The sequence below is a fragment of the Camellia sinensis genome, chromosome 9, assembly GCF_055761805.1.
Source record: "Camellia sinensis isolate YWXY chromosome 9, ASM5576180v1, whole genome shotgun sequence".
In the NCBI taxonomy this organism is placed as follows: domain Eukaryota; kingdom Viridiplantae; phylum Streptophyta; class Magnoliopsida; order Ericales; family Theaceae; genus Camellia; species Camellia sinensis.
The window spans coordinates 22,772,931-22,792,970 of NC_138969.1; the positions used below are offsets into that span (position 1 = coordinate 22,772,931).

The window sequence follows — 20,040 nt, forward strand, 5'->3', positions numbered from 1 at the left end:
AGCCTCTTATACACCACCCCCAAAACTTAATCCTAATTTGCATTGCATAATTTTCACATAATATTGGAAGCATTTACATGTGATCTATGCAAATTGTTAGTTGTGATTGAATTGTGGACTTTGATCAAATTAATTTTCACATGGTCAATTTTATGAGAATCCACTGGTTGGGGGTCTTTGGAAGTACATTTCAGAAATTACATAAACTAAAGATATATATATATATATATAAAATATTCCCCATCTTGTAAAGTGTAACTGACTAAAATAAAAAGTAACAATGTTATATCCACCGAATTTGAGGTTGTTCAAATCATTTGAATTTGTGTATGTCAGTCGTTCGGTTGATCATCCAAGAGGTCATCTGGGAGGTCATTCACGCCAATATTGATTGACACACCGGTTGACAAGAATGATAGCCATGATTGACAAAGGTGACGCGGGTCATCTAATTGACACAATTTGGGCAAGTCCAAATTCAATGTATCAATCATTTTTCAATAAAAAAATACATGTTAGCTAAATAAATGCTATTTACCATGACAAATTAGCAATGCAACTTCAAAAAAAAAAACAAAATAGTACCTGAAATCCAAAGCACAGACATTTTCAACCAATCACATCACATTAGCAATGAAAAAAACATATGTTTATTAAAACAATATACAACACTCACATGAGGGATTTGTGCTAATTCATGCAAGGAAACAGTTAGCTGTAATCTAGTTTTTACTTAGTACATCAAGATGTTTGTTCACAGTGAAGAAATCCAGTGAAGAAATCAGAGTGGAAGTCCAAGTTCACCAGTCTAGACCCAACTCTCTTGAAAGGAAAAGTTTGTCAACGTACAGGATGACTGGAGTAGACGCAGCGATGTAGTTTTGCATCTGAATCCGAGCCGAGGTCTCTGAAAGTCACAAAACAAAATGTAAGCATAATTTAAAGCAAAGCAATCATTTCTTTGATCTTTAGAAAATGAAACGGAGTCAGCCCAAACAACTCAAGTCCTAGTTAGTAAAATTTTAAAAGTTCGAGCAGTATAATTTCAAATTTAGTTAAAATGTGAGGTAAAATTTGTCAACGCGAATTAAATTCAGTCAGTGTGTGGGTAGAGAAACTCACAACCTGAGTAACCTGAATACAATGCAACCACAAACCAAATTCCTAGGCACTTTCAAACCCCAAAACCAAGCCAGTGTTGTAGTAGCCCAACCCAAACCGCCCAAAGGCAGGATCAGGCCAGACCAATTCAGTTCAGAAATTACATTGCAACCCAGATGAAATACAGGTTCTGGTTCAGAGTCTTGTCAGATCTGGGTCAGATTCCACGATCCTATAAGATCCAACTACTAGGATCGAATGATCCTACTATAAGGGATTGTCTACAAGATTTCGATTTATTTTGCCCACTTGATTGGGACAGAAGGCTTAGTTTGGTTTGATCCTAAGATCCGGATTGGGATTCTGATAATCATGGTTCAAACACATCACCGAGTTAAAATGTTCCAAAGAACTTGTTGATATATTTAATTATGGAAACAAAGGCATCAGTTGGCCATCCACTCACCATCTTCGTTGAGCTTCTTCAATAGCTGTGCCTTGGTAGGAAGGGCATACATCCCAGCAGCAACAGCTTTCCTAATAGCCCATCCATGGTGTGGAGCAAATACTTGTGCATAGGCTGTTGAAGCTGGATCCTTCAACGAATTTCCACTGTCAAAAGAATATTCAAGAGTTACATATACTTAACCATTGATATGAACTAGCTAGGATCTGCAACCCATACTAAATATAGTTGTATGGAAAAGGGGCAAGTGTGCTGGTTATACTGAAAGTGGCACCACACAATAATGCTATGCAAATGGAGAGGAGATTATGGCAAAAGCAAGTTTGTGAAAACAAATAAGAGATGTGTACACAGCTATATGCTGGAGTTCCATTAATATGACACGCTATAATTTCTTGTACAAGAAAAGGCATTAGACCCACCATCAGATGGATCACACTTGGGAGAAGCCAAAGCAAAAGACCAGAATAGATACTTTTTCATTGTCATCCATGATTAAGTTCATGATAAGAGAAAAAAGGGAGCAAAAAATAATTATTTTATGGAGTATATGTCATGCAGTCCATAAGAAAAAATAAAAATAAAAATAATAAAAAAAGCATTCAAACTTGAAAATTTGTTACTTTCAAGCTAAACTCATTTGGAATCAACTAAAATTAAAACCATATATAAATAAGTTAGGGGGATTTTCCTAATTTCAAAATTTTCTAAGCACGGGTTGTAGCTCATGAGACATGCAATTTGGTTTTTATATATGGGTAGCATCTAGGTATTTTGGAAGTCGAAAAGTTTTAGACTTCCATGCTCTCTTTGGATCTTGGATTTGTAGAGGGGAAAAAAGGGGGGAATGGGTTTGTCAAAATAATTTAGCTTCTATTTCATTCACGTTTCCCTTTCCCTTTCTTTTCCCTTTGCATATCTAAAATCCAAACATAGCCTTAGTTTCCAACTACGTCACATCCTATTAATAGTAGGATTTCTCATATGTCCAAATAAAGCATGCTTCTAATTCAACAAAGTTGATTTTGAGTTGAAGCTTTTGAAGCCCCTCTTGTGCATTGCATTGATCAATTCCCCGCCTAGGTGATGCCTTCAGAAATCTGGGTGTGATGCCTAAACCTAACATCCTAATTCTATGAGTACTTTTTTTTGGCCTCTAGAACCACAAAACCACATCTGCATTAGCCCTTATTCAACACTCAAATATCATAGTTCCTCAACCCTGGCACCCTAACTTGCAAAAGATTATAAAACCAGCAAAGGGCCATTCACGGGTACTGCTCACATAAACCAGAACCACCCCAGGCCCCAAAATCTTCTCCTTACTCTTTTACTACTCCACATAAGGCCAAAGATCCTCTATATTTATAAAATAAAAATCAACTAAAATAGCCCAAAACCCTACTTTTCTGCTATACATCAAAGTTGGGTTCACTATTTGTAGAAGAGTGAGTAATACTTGCGGTTGTCCTACATCAGCATGCATTGGACCTTCCCTAACAAAAGTTATGGTTCAATTTGAGTGTTTTTTTTTTTTTTTTTTGTGCGATAGTTTTTGGAATCTATGCTGCTAGAACGATTTTCCTATAATTAATTAGAGGTCATCGGTAGTTTGGTAATTTTCAGATTGATCAGATATGGCTCCAATATGAGTCCTTCGGTCATATTATGTATTAATTTAGGTTATATGGCCATTTATAGGTGATATATCTTTATTAATTTATTTTTAAATACACAAAACTCTATCAACACAACAAAGTCATGCAAATCAAGAAACCTGATAATTTGAAAACTGAGCCAAGTTCAACTCTTATTTGTCTACAAACCCCACACACATCTTATTTAGAATGACATTATCCACAAGCTTTTCACAACCTTTTCCCACCACAAAGCATATGTGGGTACAATATTTTGAGTTTCCTAGCACTTTCCTACATCAGTCCTAGTTGCAAAACAAATGATACTAGTCAACCTTGCATTTTTTTATTCTAGGTTTAACTACCATGTCATCTCTACAGGTATCTAAAATAGGCACAACTTGCTCCATTGCAGAGGAAAAACATCCATGTCACTGATAAAAATAGTTGGACAAGGTTTAGGTTATGTTCAGTTGATACCCATGAGCTTGGCTACAGTTTCAATGAGTTATAAAAATAATGAACAAGAGAACACCTATTTACAAGTTTATAACATAAAATAAAAAATAAAGTGTGATAGTGGAAAAAAATAAAAATAAAAATAAAAAACAACGCATAAACAGTGGATTTCCATATATAAGTTAAAATTATAACTACTTATTAAGAATATGTGTGCACAGGTCATCCACATACCACAACTTAGTGGTCTAACAACATACAAAATATAGCTCAACAACTAATTCTATACAACACAAAACTAAGGGATTGATTTCTAATTAGACTTTGTTTAGGTTCCAACTATACAGACTTCATGCCAAAGCCATGCGCATGTTAGTATTAAAAGCAGAACCAAGTCCATCATCCAATGGCTCATATCCTCTTCCATATGCTCTTACAGTTCAGCAGCTCCTATATCGTCACCTTTTTAAGATAAGCGTATCCTGCTTTATCTAGACCATGTTTTCTCTCATAACGTCTTATTCTCTTGCGACCTTGATTCATGTTCATTCAGGCCTTTCTTTAGTGCATGCAATAGAAATCTAACTTCATCCTCACAATTGCACTTTTGGGCCTTTAAATATCCCAAACATCTTAGCCTACTTTTTTACATCTTGCCCCCAATTAAGCTACATCATTCATCTCACAACTGTGCATGTTTTTAGCTTTAGCTTTCCCATGTTGCTGGTTGCTCAGCACTCCATATCATAATTCATGATCAGCCTTGCCTAATACCTCCTAATTTCATCAATCATACAAGCATCTCTAGATGACCATTTATCTATTCTAACATCCTCTTTCATCTTTCCCTCATAAGAATAGTCCAACCAAGTAATCAAAACAGCCAAATTTGGGAGGTCCAAGTGATGAATCTGATTTCAGACCAGAAACCAGCACATCCATTTCCAAGCTAGTATCAAATATCTAGAGTTAAATCCATATACAATCCAACATTTATAGATATTACTTCAAGGCATTCTAGTTTGAGCGGAAAAGAAAAAATGGATTATCAAGTCCAAACTTGGAACCAACCAAACCCTTAGATAGTATGACGTGCAACAAACATGAATTTAAATCATCATTTCTAAAGATTATTAAATAGAAAAAGTTCAATGAACATACTCTGTAACTATAATCTGCTCAAACAATACCCTAACCATGTCCAACCCACGCTTCACTCTCAAAAGGTTCCTCGTATGACTCCCGCCTTTCCTCACACAATTCGCCTCCATATCACGATCGATCATTATCTGCAAAGTCCCAATTGACTGCGATGTCTCACAAAGATCATGAACCTGTTCAATCAACCCATCAATCAAAGTCATCAAACCACATACACACAAAGCAAAAACACAATTACATACACATATACCTTTTATATATATTAATTTCATTTTTTTTATCTCCTAATCTATCATCATTTTTTTTTATTTTTTATTTTTGCTATTTCAACAAAAAACTATCAATTTCGTCTATTTAGTTTTCAATTTATATGGTCCAATTGTAGACAGCCAGTCCAAATCAATAACAAGTAAGAGCCTAAACTAATCAGTAAAAGGGTAATTTTACAATCTGAACAACCTAAATTATAACATCAAACACCCATCTTCTTATTTACACTGTGTTAGACATCTTACATCCTACAACCAAATACTCATATTCTTCTCCATCCATCCCTCAATTGAGTGTTTGATTGTCAGATTTAAGTTGATCAAATTTTGAAATGACCTTTTTGCTATGAAATTAGGCTTTAACTCTTACTGATTTAAATTAACTGTCTTGAATTCCACATATGAACTGAAATCAAAAAATTTAGGACTAAATAGACGAAACTCAAAGTTTAAAAACGATGATAGATTATTCCATAAAAGTGAAATTAGCCCTATATAACAATATGGACAACCTAAATCATACCATCAAACACCCATGTTCTTATTTACACTGTGTTAGATAGACAGACAACTAAAATCCTACAACCAAAATACTCATATTTTTCTTCTCCATCCCTCAATTGAGTGTTTGATTGTATGATTTAAGTTGTTCAAATTTTGAAATGACCTTTTCCCTTATCAAATTATGCTTTAACTCTTACTAATTTGAATTAACTGTCTTCAATTGGATCATATGAACTGAATTTTTTTTAAAAAAATAAAAAAAATAAAGTCAATAGACAATTCAACCCAATTCTGATATTCTTCTTCTCCATCCCTCATTTGAGTGTTTGATTGTATGTTCAAGTATTGAAATTGAAATGACCTTTTTGCTTATCAAATTAGGCTTTTTAACTCTTACTGATTTGAATAAACTGTCTTAGGAGTAATAAATAGACGAAATGAAATGGGAAAAAAATGATGATGGTTTAGGCGATAAAAGTGAACCTTGGAGACGTAGTCCATTTCGGCGAACTTGAAGGCGATGCCAAGGCAGCCAAAGAGAGGGGAGACGAGAGAGCAGGCGTGAGAGAAAGGGCCGACTTCGAGTTGGGCATCTGGTATTTGCGAATTCAACGTGTTGGCGAGGTCTTTGAACGCCTCTGCTATCTTTTTCAGAGGCTTTTGATCATCGTCAACACTGTTCGCCATTCAAGCTCTCTCTCTCTCTCTCTCTCTCTCTCTCTCTGTTTCTGTGTCTGATCAAAGTTGTTGGAGGGGAGAGGGAGAGAGATGCTTTGATTGCTTATTTTATGCCCCCTCCAGGAGGCAAACGGGGACCACTTTTGATGAAGTCGAATCGGATCCCCCCAACGATAACCGTTATGCCTTTTCCCTTCATGCCGTTTTCTTTTTCTTTCTTGTCATTTTATTTTCTTTTTTCTTTGCTATTTTGTAATATGGTGCAACACTAATTTTTTTTTTTTTTTATCGGAAGAAATATGTCATTTAAGAAAGTTAAATTGTACTTACAAGAGTTCAAACTATCCAAAACTTGGAGGAGGGATCCCTGCTGTGGAGAATTCACAGCCGTAACTGCTGTGACGTAACGCCACCATTTTAATTTTTTTTAAAATTTAATTAATGTGAGGGTTCATTAATTCTTCATTAATTCTTTCACTATAACAAACAAAACAATAAACCTAATAGGGATAGAGCCATCTCCTGGGTCCCGCGGTCCTGTAAAGTTGAAGGGGGTGAGTTTGTGTTAAAAAAAATTATTTTATAAATAGAAAATATAATAAAATAAAAATAATTCATGGAACAAATCAATTCATGAAACCAAATTGTATTTTTTTAAAAAGATTAATTTTAAAATTAAAATCAAACAAACCCTACATGTTTTGACTTTTTCAAAACTGACTTAAATGCATCAAAAGTGAAATTGAAAGGGAAAAAAATTGTATTTGAACAAATCAATTTATCAAACCATAAGCAAAAAAAATGTAACTTCAAAAAAAAAAAAAAAAAAAAAAACCAACTTAAGGCCAAAATATATTCAATTCACATCCAACATCTATATAAAAAAAATAAAACAAAATTCTGAGACATTTAAACTTCAAAATCTCCTACCAAATATCCCAAAATCTGTCTCAACCATTCTAAATTATCCAAACAAAATTCTAAAAACCTTCAATTTGAATTCTCAAAACAAAAACTACAAAGTGGATCCCCATGTCAATTTTGTGGAGGCGGTTGGGAATAAATAGAAAAATTAAAAGAACTCTCATTTCTAAATTCGGTCTCCATTGGATTGTGCCCCACCGGATTAAGTGATATTCCCTATAAAAAAAGAAAAGAAAAGAAAAGAAAAGAAAATTCATTAGAATAAATTTTATGGACTAAATTATATTACAAACATATATATATATATATATTACACTACAACAAAAATAGTCTTTAGAGACGAAAACTAATGACGAAATTTTTTTTGTCACGATAAACGTATCTTTTAATGACGAAAATCATATTTCGTCTCCAAATGTACCATTTTTGGAGACAAAAATAAAATTTCGTCACCAATCTAAATCATAATAAAAAAATTAGGTGACGAAATTATTTTTCGTCATTATTTATAATTTTTTTTGTCATCAAATATTTTCCCGCTAATATTTTCGGAGGGTGCCAAACTTTTGAGACTTTTAGTGACGAAAAAATTAGTCACTAATTATAAAATTATTAATGACGAATATATTTTTGTCACCAATAATTTTTAATATTTTAATATTATTTAGTGACAAAATGATTTTTGTGGCCAATATTTCTATCTTTGGTGAAGAAATAATTTTGTCACTAATAAATAATTTAGTTACTAAATATTTAGGGGGGAAAAAAAATGTTTTGGCACCAAAGAAATAAATTTGCTACTAATAAATAATTTAGTTACTAAATATTTAGGGGGGGAAAAAATGTTTTGGCACCAAAGAAATAATTTTGCTACTAATAAATAATTTAGTTACTAAATATTTAGGGGGGAAAAAAATGTTTTGGCACCAAAGAAATAATTTTGCCACTAATAAATAATTTAGTTACTAAATATTTAGGGGGGAAAAAAAATGTTTTGGCGCCTCAAACACCCACAATAATTTATCGGTTCAAACCTATTTCTCACACACACACACACACACACACACACAGAGGCGACGCCGCTGCTCACTCTCCTCATCGATTCAGACACAGATTCATCGCCGATCGGCTCACTCTGCTCACCGCCGTCACCCTCTCCTCACCGCCGCTGATCTGTTAGCTTCTCCTCTCCTCACCGCCCCTCGCTGTTGTGCCGATCTAGCCTCTCCTTCCCTTGCCGATCTCATCTCCTCTTCTCACTGCCGCTGATCTGTTAGTCTCTCTCTCTCTCGTTGCTCTTTTCTCTCGATGCTCTCTCTTTCTCTCTTTTCTTTTGCTACTCTGTGTTCTGTATACATTATATTGTTATACATATAATATATATATATATATATATGTATCCTGCTCTATTTTATTTATAATTAGATTCTGAATATAATTAGATGATTGCAAGTTTACTATTTCAGGAGCATTCACAACCAAAATTATAGTTGGAGTAGAACTTCTTACTCTTACACTCCAGAACAAGATTTTGTGGTACACCAATTATTTTATAAAATCCACAATGAGTTGCGTGTTTCTTTCATTCTCATCATGCTCACCAAATTCCAATTTGATTGGAGATTGAGAAATATCTCATCCATATAAAACTCCAAATTATAGCCATGAAATGTTAGGAAGTAGAAAAGACCATATGGATTGTGTGGCCACTAATTGCTGATTAACAAACATGATGTGAAAAACAAGGACCAAATACTTCAACATAAGTTTGACAAATGTGGGCTCCACAGAGAAGTTACTGAGGAATGTAAGAATATGAAGCTTAAAACAATATGTAATTTTGATCCTGCCTCAGCAAAAATATTTTACATCCATGCATATATATAAAATACAATATACTATTACATTTGTCAATTCAGATTGGTCAACTGGAAGATATAAAGATACCAATTATTCTCATTATTACAATTTTTCTATACTCTCTTTCTTTATTTATTCTTCATTTAGATTTAGATTTTCAAGTAGTACATCAGTCACAGAGTATGACAGACTAGGGGAACATTTGATGTGCTTCTCTGTTCGTTTGAAAAAAAAAAAAAAAACAAACAAACACTGAAATCATCATTGGCATTTTTGTGATGAAAATTTCCAAGTGGTGATTTTTAAATGGATAACTACAGCTTTCAATTAAAAAGCTTGGTTTGTATCCTTGTTTGATTTTAGTAGTAGTGTCCGCTTAATTGGCTCTGTGACATGTACTCTAAGTCGTACATTTTCATGTTCACAGAGATGAAAGTCCTTTTGCAGTTCTACAATGAATTTTTAAAATCTGTTACACTTTCTTTGAAAGGCTTCTACTAAAAAATATATATAATTAGCATTTGGTTTTATCAGAAAAATCTTGAGTTTTAGCCCTTTCTTCCACAGAGACATTCTTCTTTTTTGGTCATCAACATCATAATCTGGTTTTCAGTTCTTGAGGTTTATACATTTTCTTCCTCTCCTTAAATGCCAATGGAATTGTTGTTGTCTCTGTAATGCATTTTAGGTAAAAAGATAATGCCTCATATGAGGATAAAAGTATTTCCATAGCCTCCTGTCTGACAGACTAACATAAAAGACTCATAGATGAATTTCATGTCCTATTCATTGTACCATTCACATTATCCAAATTCTTGACGTTGTGTTTGATTAGAGGATTTGAAAAGGAATTTAAAAAAAAAAAAAAAAAAAAAGAGAAAAGGTATGTAAAATTAGGTGAAATGTAGGTATATTTTATTCACATTTCACTTATCTTTTTCCTCTATCTTTCCAAATCTCTTCTCAAATCCCCTAACAAAACACAACTTAAGAGAGCTTAGTATGGTGTATGCAATTCCAATTCATGTTGGGTGATATATTTCTTCTTCAATTCCTTTTCATCTTATATATTTCTTACAACCTGAAAACAGATGTCCCAGAGACAAATTTTTGTCATGTTACTTCATTGTGTTAGCATAAGGTGGACTAGATTGAGGAGTGTCAACACTGCACTGTGTCAAGGAAAAGTGGGGGAGGTGATTGAACTTTTCATGTAAATTTTTTAAAAAATTTAAATTTGATATGATTCATGAGCCAATATACTAATTTTTATAAATAAAAAATAAATAAATTTAAATTAGTACTTTGAATTGTGTTAATATATATATTAAATAGTTTTTAATTAATATGAATAAAATTTTATGTTAGACTTACCATTTAAAGGATTTTAAATTTCAAATTTAATATGATTTAGATATAATAATTACAATTATATTTGGACTTTCCATATAAACATTTTTAAAATTTTAAATTAGATGAGGTAAGATAAAATTTCACTATGTGATAACAATAAATATAATGATTTTTTTTTTTCCTTTCAAAACTTCATATTTATTATAATTCTCATTTGATAGTTTTTATTTAATGAGAGGATTCCAAAATACAAACTTTATTTTTATAAAAAAAAAATAGAAATTTAAATCAAAATTATTGAATTTTTAAATTTTCAAATTATTCGAAAATAACATAACAGTGCTAACAATTGGGGGTATTCTGGATCCAAACTAGTTTGCGAAACTTTATTGTTGTAAAATCTTATCATGAGGAGAGATTGCTGTGTATTTTTTCCTATCCAATTTTCGTTTATTTACTCATGCAAAATGAATAAATATTAGTAGTTCCATCATCACCACAAGCATCAAAGCATTTGGGCAAACATAGTGAAACTGTCCATCCAGGAATTAGAAAATCAAATGTAATATATGATTAATGCAAGACATAATTATGTTAAGCATCAATGATCATCAATCCTAATTGGATTTAAAATATATGCAATACAGGAACATCACCTCTTTTAAGAAGAGGATCTCTTGTCTTGATTTTTTTTCCATGGAAACCTTCACTACTCTACAATATGATTTAAAATTTTTACGTGAAATATTAATTCAAGGGATTGGAACTTCCTTGTTATGAAATATTTGGAGTTAAAATATATGCATTACAATTCGAAACATTGGGATTATGTTCGGGATTATGTTTTTCTTCTTTTATTTAATGGTGAATAATTATATTGTCTATATTTTCCAATTAAAGTTGAATTATGTTATATAGTTGTAGAAAATGGTCAAAGGAAAAAGACAATGGCTGAAACCAGGTGATTTGAGAACTAAGAAGCTAACAGAATATGAGAAACAAAGAAATAAGCGAATCAAGAAGAACTATGAGGTAATGAACAATCTTGGAGTGAAGAATATTACAAATTCTTTGATGAGTGTGGTTCAGCCCAAATGTGCAAATGCAAAGGAAAAGGGAATTAGGGTTGAGGTAGATGATGATGATGAGTATAATCCGTCAGGGAGTGAGAACGATAGTGATAACGAGTCATTGGGTTCTTTTTATCGCAAGGTATTATATACATTATTTTATATTTGTGTGTGAACATATCATTTACTATTTAAATATCTTCTTCATATATCTTAAACATCATATCTTTTTTAAAATATATTTTAACTGTGTTAAATATATTCTTTACTATTCGATTATGTTATTTCAGGAACAAGAGATGCCACCGGGGTTACGTTTACAGCCTTATTCGAGGCCATTAACTCCCACCCCAGAAGAAGGGATGGATCCCCCACGTCAAGAGATTGGTACCCAACCCTTACCATCTCATAATGTGCAACTTGTGCATGAGGTGACTGCATCTAGTAGTGTTGGTAAGTTTGCAAAGTTGTTTATATTTAATTTAAGGTCTAACTTGCATTTGTTTACTTATTAACTCAATTAACATTATGTCCTTACAGCATCACATGACAGACGTGGTCGTGGTCCAACACGCGGCATACAAACCCAACGCATTGTCCAGAAAAATGGAAAGATGTTGGTTCCTGTACCTGAACATTTCCGTGCGCCAGTGGGAGATCAAGCCTCTAAGTTGGCCTCCAAGATTGGCATAGAGGTTCGAACGCAATTACCAGACTTGAGCATTTGTAGGTGGAATAAGGTTCACGATGCTGATAAGAAGCCGATGATCCAACGCTTGGAGGTAATTATTGTCAAGTAAAAGAGGCATGACACATGAAAATTGAAATTGAAATTGAAATTACATGGTAATTATTGTGTGAAAGAAATACTCTCTTTGTTAGGGTGATTACAAGAACTTGCTGCTAAACAAGATATTACATGGTAGCATATCAAAGACTTCTAGTTTTGGAACGAATTTAACGATTAGTAAGAATGCAACTATAACTATGTATTTAGGAAGGTCTTGGCAATATCTTCACAGTAAAAAGCAATATTTACAATAGTATACACTTATGATTCACATATTCTTGCTGTTAATGTTTTTCATTACAATATATAATGCCTAGAAAGACATGTAGGACATTTCATGTCAAAGCTTGACATTGAATTTTTAGGTTCCTGTAGACTGCCTAGAAAAACATGGACATCATATTCCTCTGTTAACACATCTGTTGCAACTGTTACAATATATAATGCCTGCATATCTAGGAATTAAATTGCAACTGTTAACACATCTGTTGATGCAATCTTTTTTTCTTTGTTGTTTAATCAGGCTCATTGCTGCTTGTCTGAAATTTAGGTTATTTAACTTATAAAAAAAATGATTTGATTTTGTAGGATCAGTTTGATCTACAAGGCAATCCGAGTGATGTAGCAAGGACTTTAAACACACAGTTTGGTCGGCGATTGAGTAGCTTCACCTATAGGTTGCACAAACAATACAAGCAACTTAAGGATGCAAGAGGGGAGGAGTACGCGAGAAGCCACCCACCTAAAAGTGTTACTCTTAATCAATGGACATCTCTAATTGACAAGAAGTGGAATAGTAAAGAATTCATGGTATAATTTTTTATGTTAATTGTCAAAAATTAATTTTCTTCTTACTAATGTTAAGTTTTGTTGTTTTTATTGGTGTTTCAATCGTGTAGGAACAATCACTAACTAATGTGAATAATAGGATGCAAATGAAAACAAAACATAGATGTGGATCAAAATCAATCCCGGTTAGGGTGCACAGCTCGGTGTGTTCTGCTATTTTATTTTATCAGATTAGTAGGCTTTGTTATTTAAATATTTGAAATAACATTCAAAAACAAATGAATCAGATAATTGCAAATGGAGAAGTTCCTGATTTGGCAAAGTTTTACAAGTCCATCCACTATAATTCGAACACACATGAATGGATTTCGTCGGAGAGCCAAGCTAATTATGTATGTACAAGGCAATGCATATTAATTTTGATAAAATTATTTATTTGCTTTGTAGGGTAGAATAACTAATAATTGTTCGATTTATTTTAAATTAACAGGACAACATGATAAAGACGCAAGCCGAACACCTCTCGCAGACTGGTGTGATCCCTTTAAGCCAAGAGGAGTTGTCAGTTAAGGTGCTTAAGCCAAGGTCAGGTTATGTGAAAGGACTCGGCTTGAGGCCTTCTTCTTCTATGAAGACTACTGTTGTACCTGCTGAAAATAGTGACTATGTTCAACGCCTTGAGATGCAAATAGCACAGCAAAATGAACAAATTGCAAGGTTTCAAAAGTCAGAGAAGAAACAAAGCAAGAAGATACAAAGTATCATAGAGTGTTTGACGCAGAAAGGTATCACGGGAAATTTTGAGAATGGGGAAAGTTCAGATTCTGATGAACAAGCTTCTTGGTTAGTATATTATGTTTATATGTTAATTTAGTAGAACATTTCTTCTTTAACTAGGGTAGAATAAAAAACTACTTTTGACATTTAGGCACAAGGTCCCGGGAAAATAGTGAAGTATGCATCTAAAGGCCCGAAAAACATCACAAACACCTTGAGATTATCAAAAATTATCACGAACACTTTGGGAGGAATCAACATAAGTTGTGAAAACTTACAGAACAATCATAGGACTTTCGGTTGGAAAACATTTAGGCTTGAAAATAGGCCGTTAGGGAGTAAAATCTTGAAATAGTCGTTAAAAGGCCAAGAAATATTATGAACACCTTGGGAGGAACTAACGTAAGTTGTAAAAATTTACGGAACAAGCACGGTAAAAATTTGGTTTAAAATTTACTTTGAAATTTTTATTTTTTTCTCTTATAGGTTGCATATTAACATATTTAGTGAATGGTTACCTTAACCTTTTGTTGTTGTCTTTTTTTTCTTTTTTCTTTTTTAAATGGCAGATTGGAGATGAACGAATTTGGTAACCTGCATAGCAAGAGTTTTTTGTTGATATTACCAGACACATCCATCACAGTGTAGTTGTACTTTTTGTTGATATTACCAAACATGTATTTTGACTATGTTGTTGTGGGCTATGATTATATTGTGATGGATCTTATCTTTTTGTTGATATTTTATTGAATAGATTAAAATGAACAGGTTTTTGTTGATATTACCAAATGAACAGGTTTTTGTAATGATTTGTAATGGATATTATATTCAGCAGGTTATTAAAATGCACAAGTTATTTTGATTGTGTTGTAGTTTTTGATTTTACTAAAATAGATGTTATAATTTGGATGTTATATATTAATTTCTTGATACTATGAGACATGTATTTTGCTTGGGTTGTTTTATGATAATGAACAAGTTAATTTTATATTGATTTGTATTAAATATTTTATTTAATAGATTATTAAAATGTACAGGTATTGTTTATTGAAAAAAATATATAAATTGCAAATATAACCCTCCCCTCAATTTTTAAAAATTATTTATTATTGGTGACGAAAAAAATTGACACTAAAACTTTCTAATCCCAACAAATAATTTTGTCACACATATTCACTATTTCATCACTAAATTAAAATATTTCTTGACAAAAAGTTTTCGTCACTGAAGGGTCTTTTTTTTCATCTTTTGGTGACGATATTTTCGTTACTAAAAACTTTATCACTATTTTTAATGACGAAATATTTTGTCATCCAAAATAAATATAATAAAATTTTATTTAATTTTGGTGACGAAATGGATATTATAGATGACAAAATATTTAACATTTAGTGACGAAATATTTCGTCACCAAATGCCAATAATAGGTGACAAAATAAATTTTCGTCACCGGCTACTTTTAGTGACGACGAATTGGGGACGAACGTGGTGACGAAATTATTTCGTCACGGATCAATTTGGTGACGAAAATTTCAGTATTGGAGACGAAGTGATTTTGTCATTAAAGTACCATTTTGTTGTAGTGTTACTTACTTGAGAACTTTGTGGACTATGTGATGCTTGGAAAGACAAAGGTTGTAATTGTGGATACCTTGGTGAGTATGAATTAGTATCATGTGTGAGAAGATTATACCCATAAGTTATCAATTGTGGCCAATAGAGACTCCCACCATCCTACTCCATAAAACACCATGAAAAGTAAATACACTAATACAATGTAGTCTAAAAATTAAACAAAATAACATAAAACAAGAGCTAACTTGTGGTTGACTTAAAGATGAATTTTGAACATTTGTGATATTGCTTGATTGACCAATAATCTACATAAGTTGTTAAATTTATGAATACATTACACAATTTATAAAAAAATAATAATAAAAATAAATAAATAACATAAAACAATAGCTAACCTGTTGTTGGCTTGAGGATGAATTTTGAACATTTGTAGTGTTGCTTGATTGACCAATAGTCTAAAGAAATTCAAAAAGTTATCAATACTTTACACAATTTATAAAAATAAATGCATGTCATTTGAAATTTCAAAAGTACGTAGGTAATACCTTACTAAGGCGAGTAGGTTGTGAAATAACTTTTGTCTTCTTATTCATCATCTCATGCCAAGGTTTTAATCTACCCCTCCCTTTGTGTCCAACATCTTTCTTCTTTATGCCCTTAACTTGTGCAAAATTGGGGTCGTCCACATCTAATTCATTGGTACCAAAATTTCCAACTCCCTTCATCATATTATTTACTTTTACACACAATTCCTTAATTCCTTCATCAACCAATTGATAGGCAGGTTTGTGCATAGATGCTTGAGTTGCTAGTTTCACCGTTCTTGGACAAAGATCTCTATAACGTGCTAATATTAACAACTTCGAATCATCCTCATCCACTACAACATTTTTTTTCTTCAACTTCACAATCTTTTGCATCCAATCTCCATCGGCCTAATATATACCTTTCGGGAATTTTCATAACATTCATTCTATCAAGTGCTTTGATTGCATGACTACATAAAATTCCAAAGTTCTCAAATTTCTTACAAGTACAATGTATTTCTTGACAGCTTTTTTCTCCTCTTAGCCCAGTAACTTCCACCCTACCCTCCATAATATACTCTTCACCATTACCATACAAGCCAATCATGCACTTAACTTCTCCTTCTAACTCATGGAATTGCTTCACTTGACAACAAAGGGACGTATCCAACTCACAATGAAATAAATCAAAGATAGGAGGGGTGTACAAACTCGCAACTTGGATTAAAATAAGAGACTTTTTCAATTTCATTCTTGGCAACTTTTGTCTAGAATTATATATTGCAGAAATTTCCTCATATCGCTTATCTACAACAATCCGATTGAAGTGAGTAAAGAATTGAACAATGTTATGATCACCTTTCAAATATCTCCTTAATGTTCCATTTAGACTTTCACTAAGTTGTGTGCTTCGCATTCCTCCAGTAAATATCCACTTCATATACACATGCGCCCACTGCTCTCTTTTTCTCCAAGTTCTTTTCATCCACTCATTCTCTTGCAAGTTGTATTTATCAATCAAAGAATTTCAAGCTTCAATTAATTCATGCTCATTCTCGTAGTCATAAATGCAAGCTTTTAAATCGCTACTAAATTTTGAACCACTCTTGAGCAAGTAACCTAAATGCTTCAAAGCATTTTGCATTAGGTGAAAAGTGCACAACCCATGAAAAACCTCAGGCATGATTTGTGAAATTGCCTTAGCCATTGCTTGATCTTGATCTGTGAAAAAACTAACAGGCTTTTTTCCTGACATTGCATCCAAAAATGTTTCAAATAACCATTCAAATGACTCTGTAGTTTCATCATATAATAATGCTGCACCAAAAATCACTGTCATTCTAAAGTGGTTAAAGCCAGAAAATAAAGCAAGTGGACGGTACTCCTTATTTATTCGAAAAGTTGTGTCGAATGACACCGCATCACCGAAAAGCCCATAATCTGTTATCATCTGATGATCAGCCCAAAAAATATTAGTAATCATCTCATCTACATCCAACTGAATGGCATAGTAAAAATATGGATTTTCTGCCACTTGCTGCTGGAAATATCTTAACAAACTCCTGCTTCACCATACTGCAAGTTTCACTGTCTTTTTGCACGTAAGTAGGTTTTCTGATCCTCTTGCATGAACCCTACAAATTCCTTCCCTCCTGCTATAGCACTAATAAGATTATGTGAAGCCTTAAGAGATATTCCACTCTCATTAGCTATGTCAATATTTATACCCTGAGCATCACATACCTTTCTCTGAGATGGCATCAAATGAGTACATTGAAGAGGATGCAAAGGGTGGTTGTGGTTGCTATCAAACTTCGACACAATCCACTTTGACAAGTCCCGCTTAAAAGATATATGCATAAATGCTTTACAATTTGTTCTTGTCTCACTTCGAGGATTTTTTATCATCGTGTACCATTTATCTTTTTCCCTCTCTCCCTCCTTACAACAAACAAACTTTCTACTAGTCATAACACCATCTTTCTGACTTTTGTTACAATAATCTCTTCTAATACTAAACCCCACAATTCTTCCGTATTCATTATAAAACTCATATGCAGCTTTTTCTGATGGAAACTCCATACCAAGATATGGTGATTTATCCTTGGCCAACTCTCTCATTTCTTCGATGCATCCATCAAGTCCACCATTATCCATTATACTATCCTTCATTTCAACACTAACAAATATGGGGAAAATATATATATATATATATATTAAACGAAACAAGAATCTGAGCAAAAAAGTTATTAATTAATTTTAAATGCTGAGTAATTAAACAAATGAAATCTAATAAATCAATTAATAATGTAAATTAATTAAAAGGATAGGGGAGAGGGAAAAAAAGATGTGTAATTTGTACAGTAACATTGGAAATTTATTGTATCTGAGTAGATTATAATATACAATTGCAAAATTATATTAGAATTAGTATATTATATAATATAGGAAATCTTTTGGCAGACACGCTTAAAGATGTGAATCATATGCCCTCTTATTATATAAATTTTTGATATATGTTTTGTATTTTTGTTACAAATGTTATGTCATTTTTTATTGAGTTATAACAATTTATGATTAAAAAATTAAATTCGCATTTTATAGTAAGATTATAGAAAGATTACAAATTTTATAGTAAGATTATATAAATTCGCATTTTATTGAAACTTTTTTTAGACCACAAAATGCATAACATTATTACAAAAATAAATAACATTATTATAAAAATGTGTAATATTTTCACAAAAATACATAACATTGCTATAAAAAAAATAATTATGAATTACAAATTATCGTAACTCCTTAAAAAAATTATATAATATTTATACAAAAATACATAATATGTACAAAACAAATTACATAATAAAAAAAATTTCTTATAATATACAATTGTGTTTCTCAATCCATTCACAAAAAACAAACCAAACTATTATACTTGTTCAACCCACTAACATACTGTACAAAACAAAATACAAAACATATATACATATAATATATATATATATAGATATACATACCAGTTTGTTGAACAATAATGGTCTGTAAATCCAGCAGAAGAACGGTGAAGCAAAAATAGAGAACACTGTTCAATCTGTTTGAGAGAAGACAAAAATGTTAGAAAATAAAAAAATAAAAAATAAAAACTAACTTTTCAATCCATGTCAATAGAGACTTTTGCTTACTGTGAAGACGGCGGCAGCCCTGTACAAAAATGTTTTGGCAAACAAATAAATAAAAAATAAATAAAAACTAACCTTTCAATCCATGTCAATAGAGACCTTTTGCTTACAGTGAAGACGGCAGCGGCCCTAGGTTTATTGTTTTGTTTGTTATAGTAAGAGAAGAATTAATAAACCCTCACATTAATTAAATAAATAAATAAAAATTAAAACGGTGGCGTTTTACGTCACAGCAGTCACGGCTGTGAATTCTCCGCAGCAGGGACCCCCAATCCCCAAAACTTACACCAAAACATAGTGAAAATAAAGCAAGAAGCACTAAGGAAGAAAACTATAAAAATATTCAGACGTACATATCGTACTCGTGTTCGTACTGCGAAGCAGAGTCGATCATAAAAGTTCGGCAATAGAGCATGTTTGAAATAAATCATAAATCTCAACCACAATGAGGGTAAGCTTAACAAATCGCACAGATGGACTCTAAGAGAACCAAACAAACCCAAAACCAACGCAAACCATAGGAAAAGAAAAACAAAAGAAAACAAACATAGGACTAAACCAAACAAACAAAGCATAACAGACCCATGCCCAAACAAGTCCGGCAGCGGCTTCAGCGGATTCGGCGGTGGAGAAGAATGGCGATGAAGAGGCAGTGGAGAAGAGGCGGTAAAGGTGGCGGGAGAGGCGAAAAAAAGGCGATGAAGGCTGCGGGGAGGTGAATTTAGCGTCGGCAAATCAAGCTATGGAGAAGACGACAGGGAAGAGGTGGTGAAGGCAGCGGAGAAGGTGCAGATCAGAAAAGGCCACTCTCGGAGTTAATGGATGAGGGAAAAACACCTCACAAAGGAGGGAGATGATGGAAAGCCAAAGCTTCCAAGTTATGGGAAAGCAAAGTAAGGAAAATGAAGAGCAAGAGAAGGG

At 32.7% G+C, this 20,040-nt stretch overlaps 3 protein-coding genes across 3 annotated transcripts; 1 reads left to right on the top strand and 2 right to left on the bottom strand.

Annotated features, from left to right (window-relative positions):
• Positions 1 to 606: 606 nt before the first annotated feature.
• Positions 607 to 6,503, bottom strand: ACD11 (Glycolipid transfer protein (GLTP) family protein). The gene is made up of 4 exons (XM_028258519.2): positions 6,081 to 6,503; positions 4,825 to 4,997; positions 1,568 to 1,713; positions 607 to 907 (listed from the first exon to the last, which is right to left on the bottom strand). Exons 1-4 carry the CDS (start codon positions 6,282 to 6,284, stop codon positions 801 to 803), a joined length of 630 nt encoding a protein of 209 aa, XP_028114320.2. The 5' UTR covers positions 6,285 to 6,503; the 3' UTR covers positions 607 to 800.
• Positions 6,504 to 8,224: 1,721 nt separating this feature from the next.
• On the top strand, positions 8,225 to 14,710 carry LOC114302910 (uncharacterized). The gene is made up of 8 exons (XM_082888844.1): positions 8,225 to 8,471; positions 11,773 to 11,935; positions 12,023 to 12,264; positions 12,861 to 13,082; positions 13,172 to 13,264; positions 13,349 to 13,453; positions 13,552 to 13,904; positions 14,408 to 14,710. Coding segments are annotated over exons 2-8 (1,170 nt in total). The 5' UTR covers positions 8,225 to 8,471; positions 11,773 to 11,781; the 3' UTR covers positions 14,409 to 14,710.
• Positions 14,711 to 16,967: 2,257 nt separating this feature from the next.
• LOC114312337 (protein FAR1-RELATED SEQUENCE 5-like) lies at positions 16,968 to 18,097 on the bottom strand. The gene is made up of 2 exons (XM_028258574.2): positions 17,574 to 18,097; positions 16,968 to 17,502 (listed from the first exon to the last, which is right to left on the bottom strand). The coding sequence occupies exons 1-2, from the start codon at positions 18,095 to 18,097 to the stop codon at positions 16,968 to 16,970; spliced, it is 1,059 nt and encodes a 352-aa protein (XP_028114375.2).
• Positions 18,098 to 20,040: the final 1,943 nt, after the last annotated feature.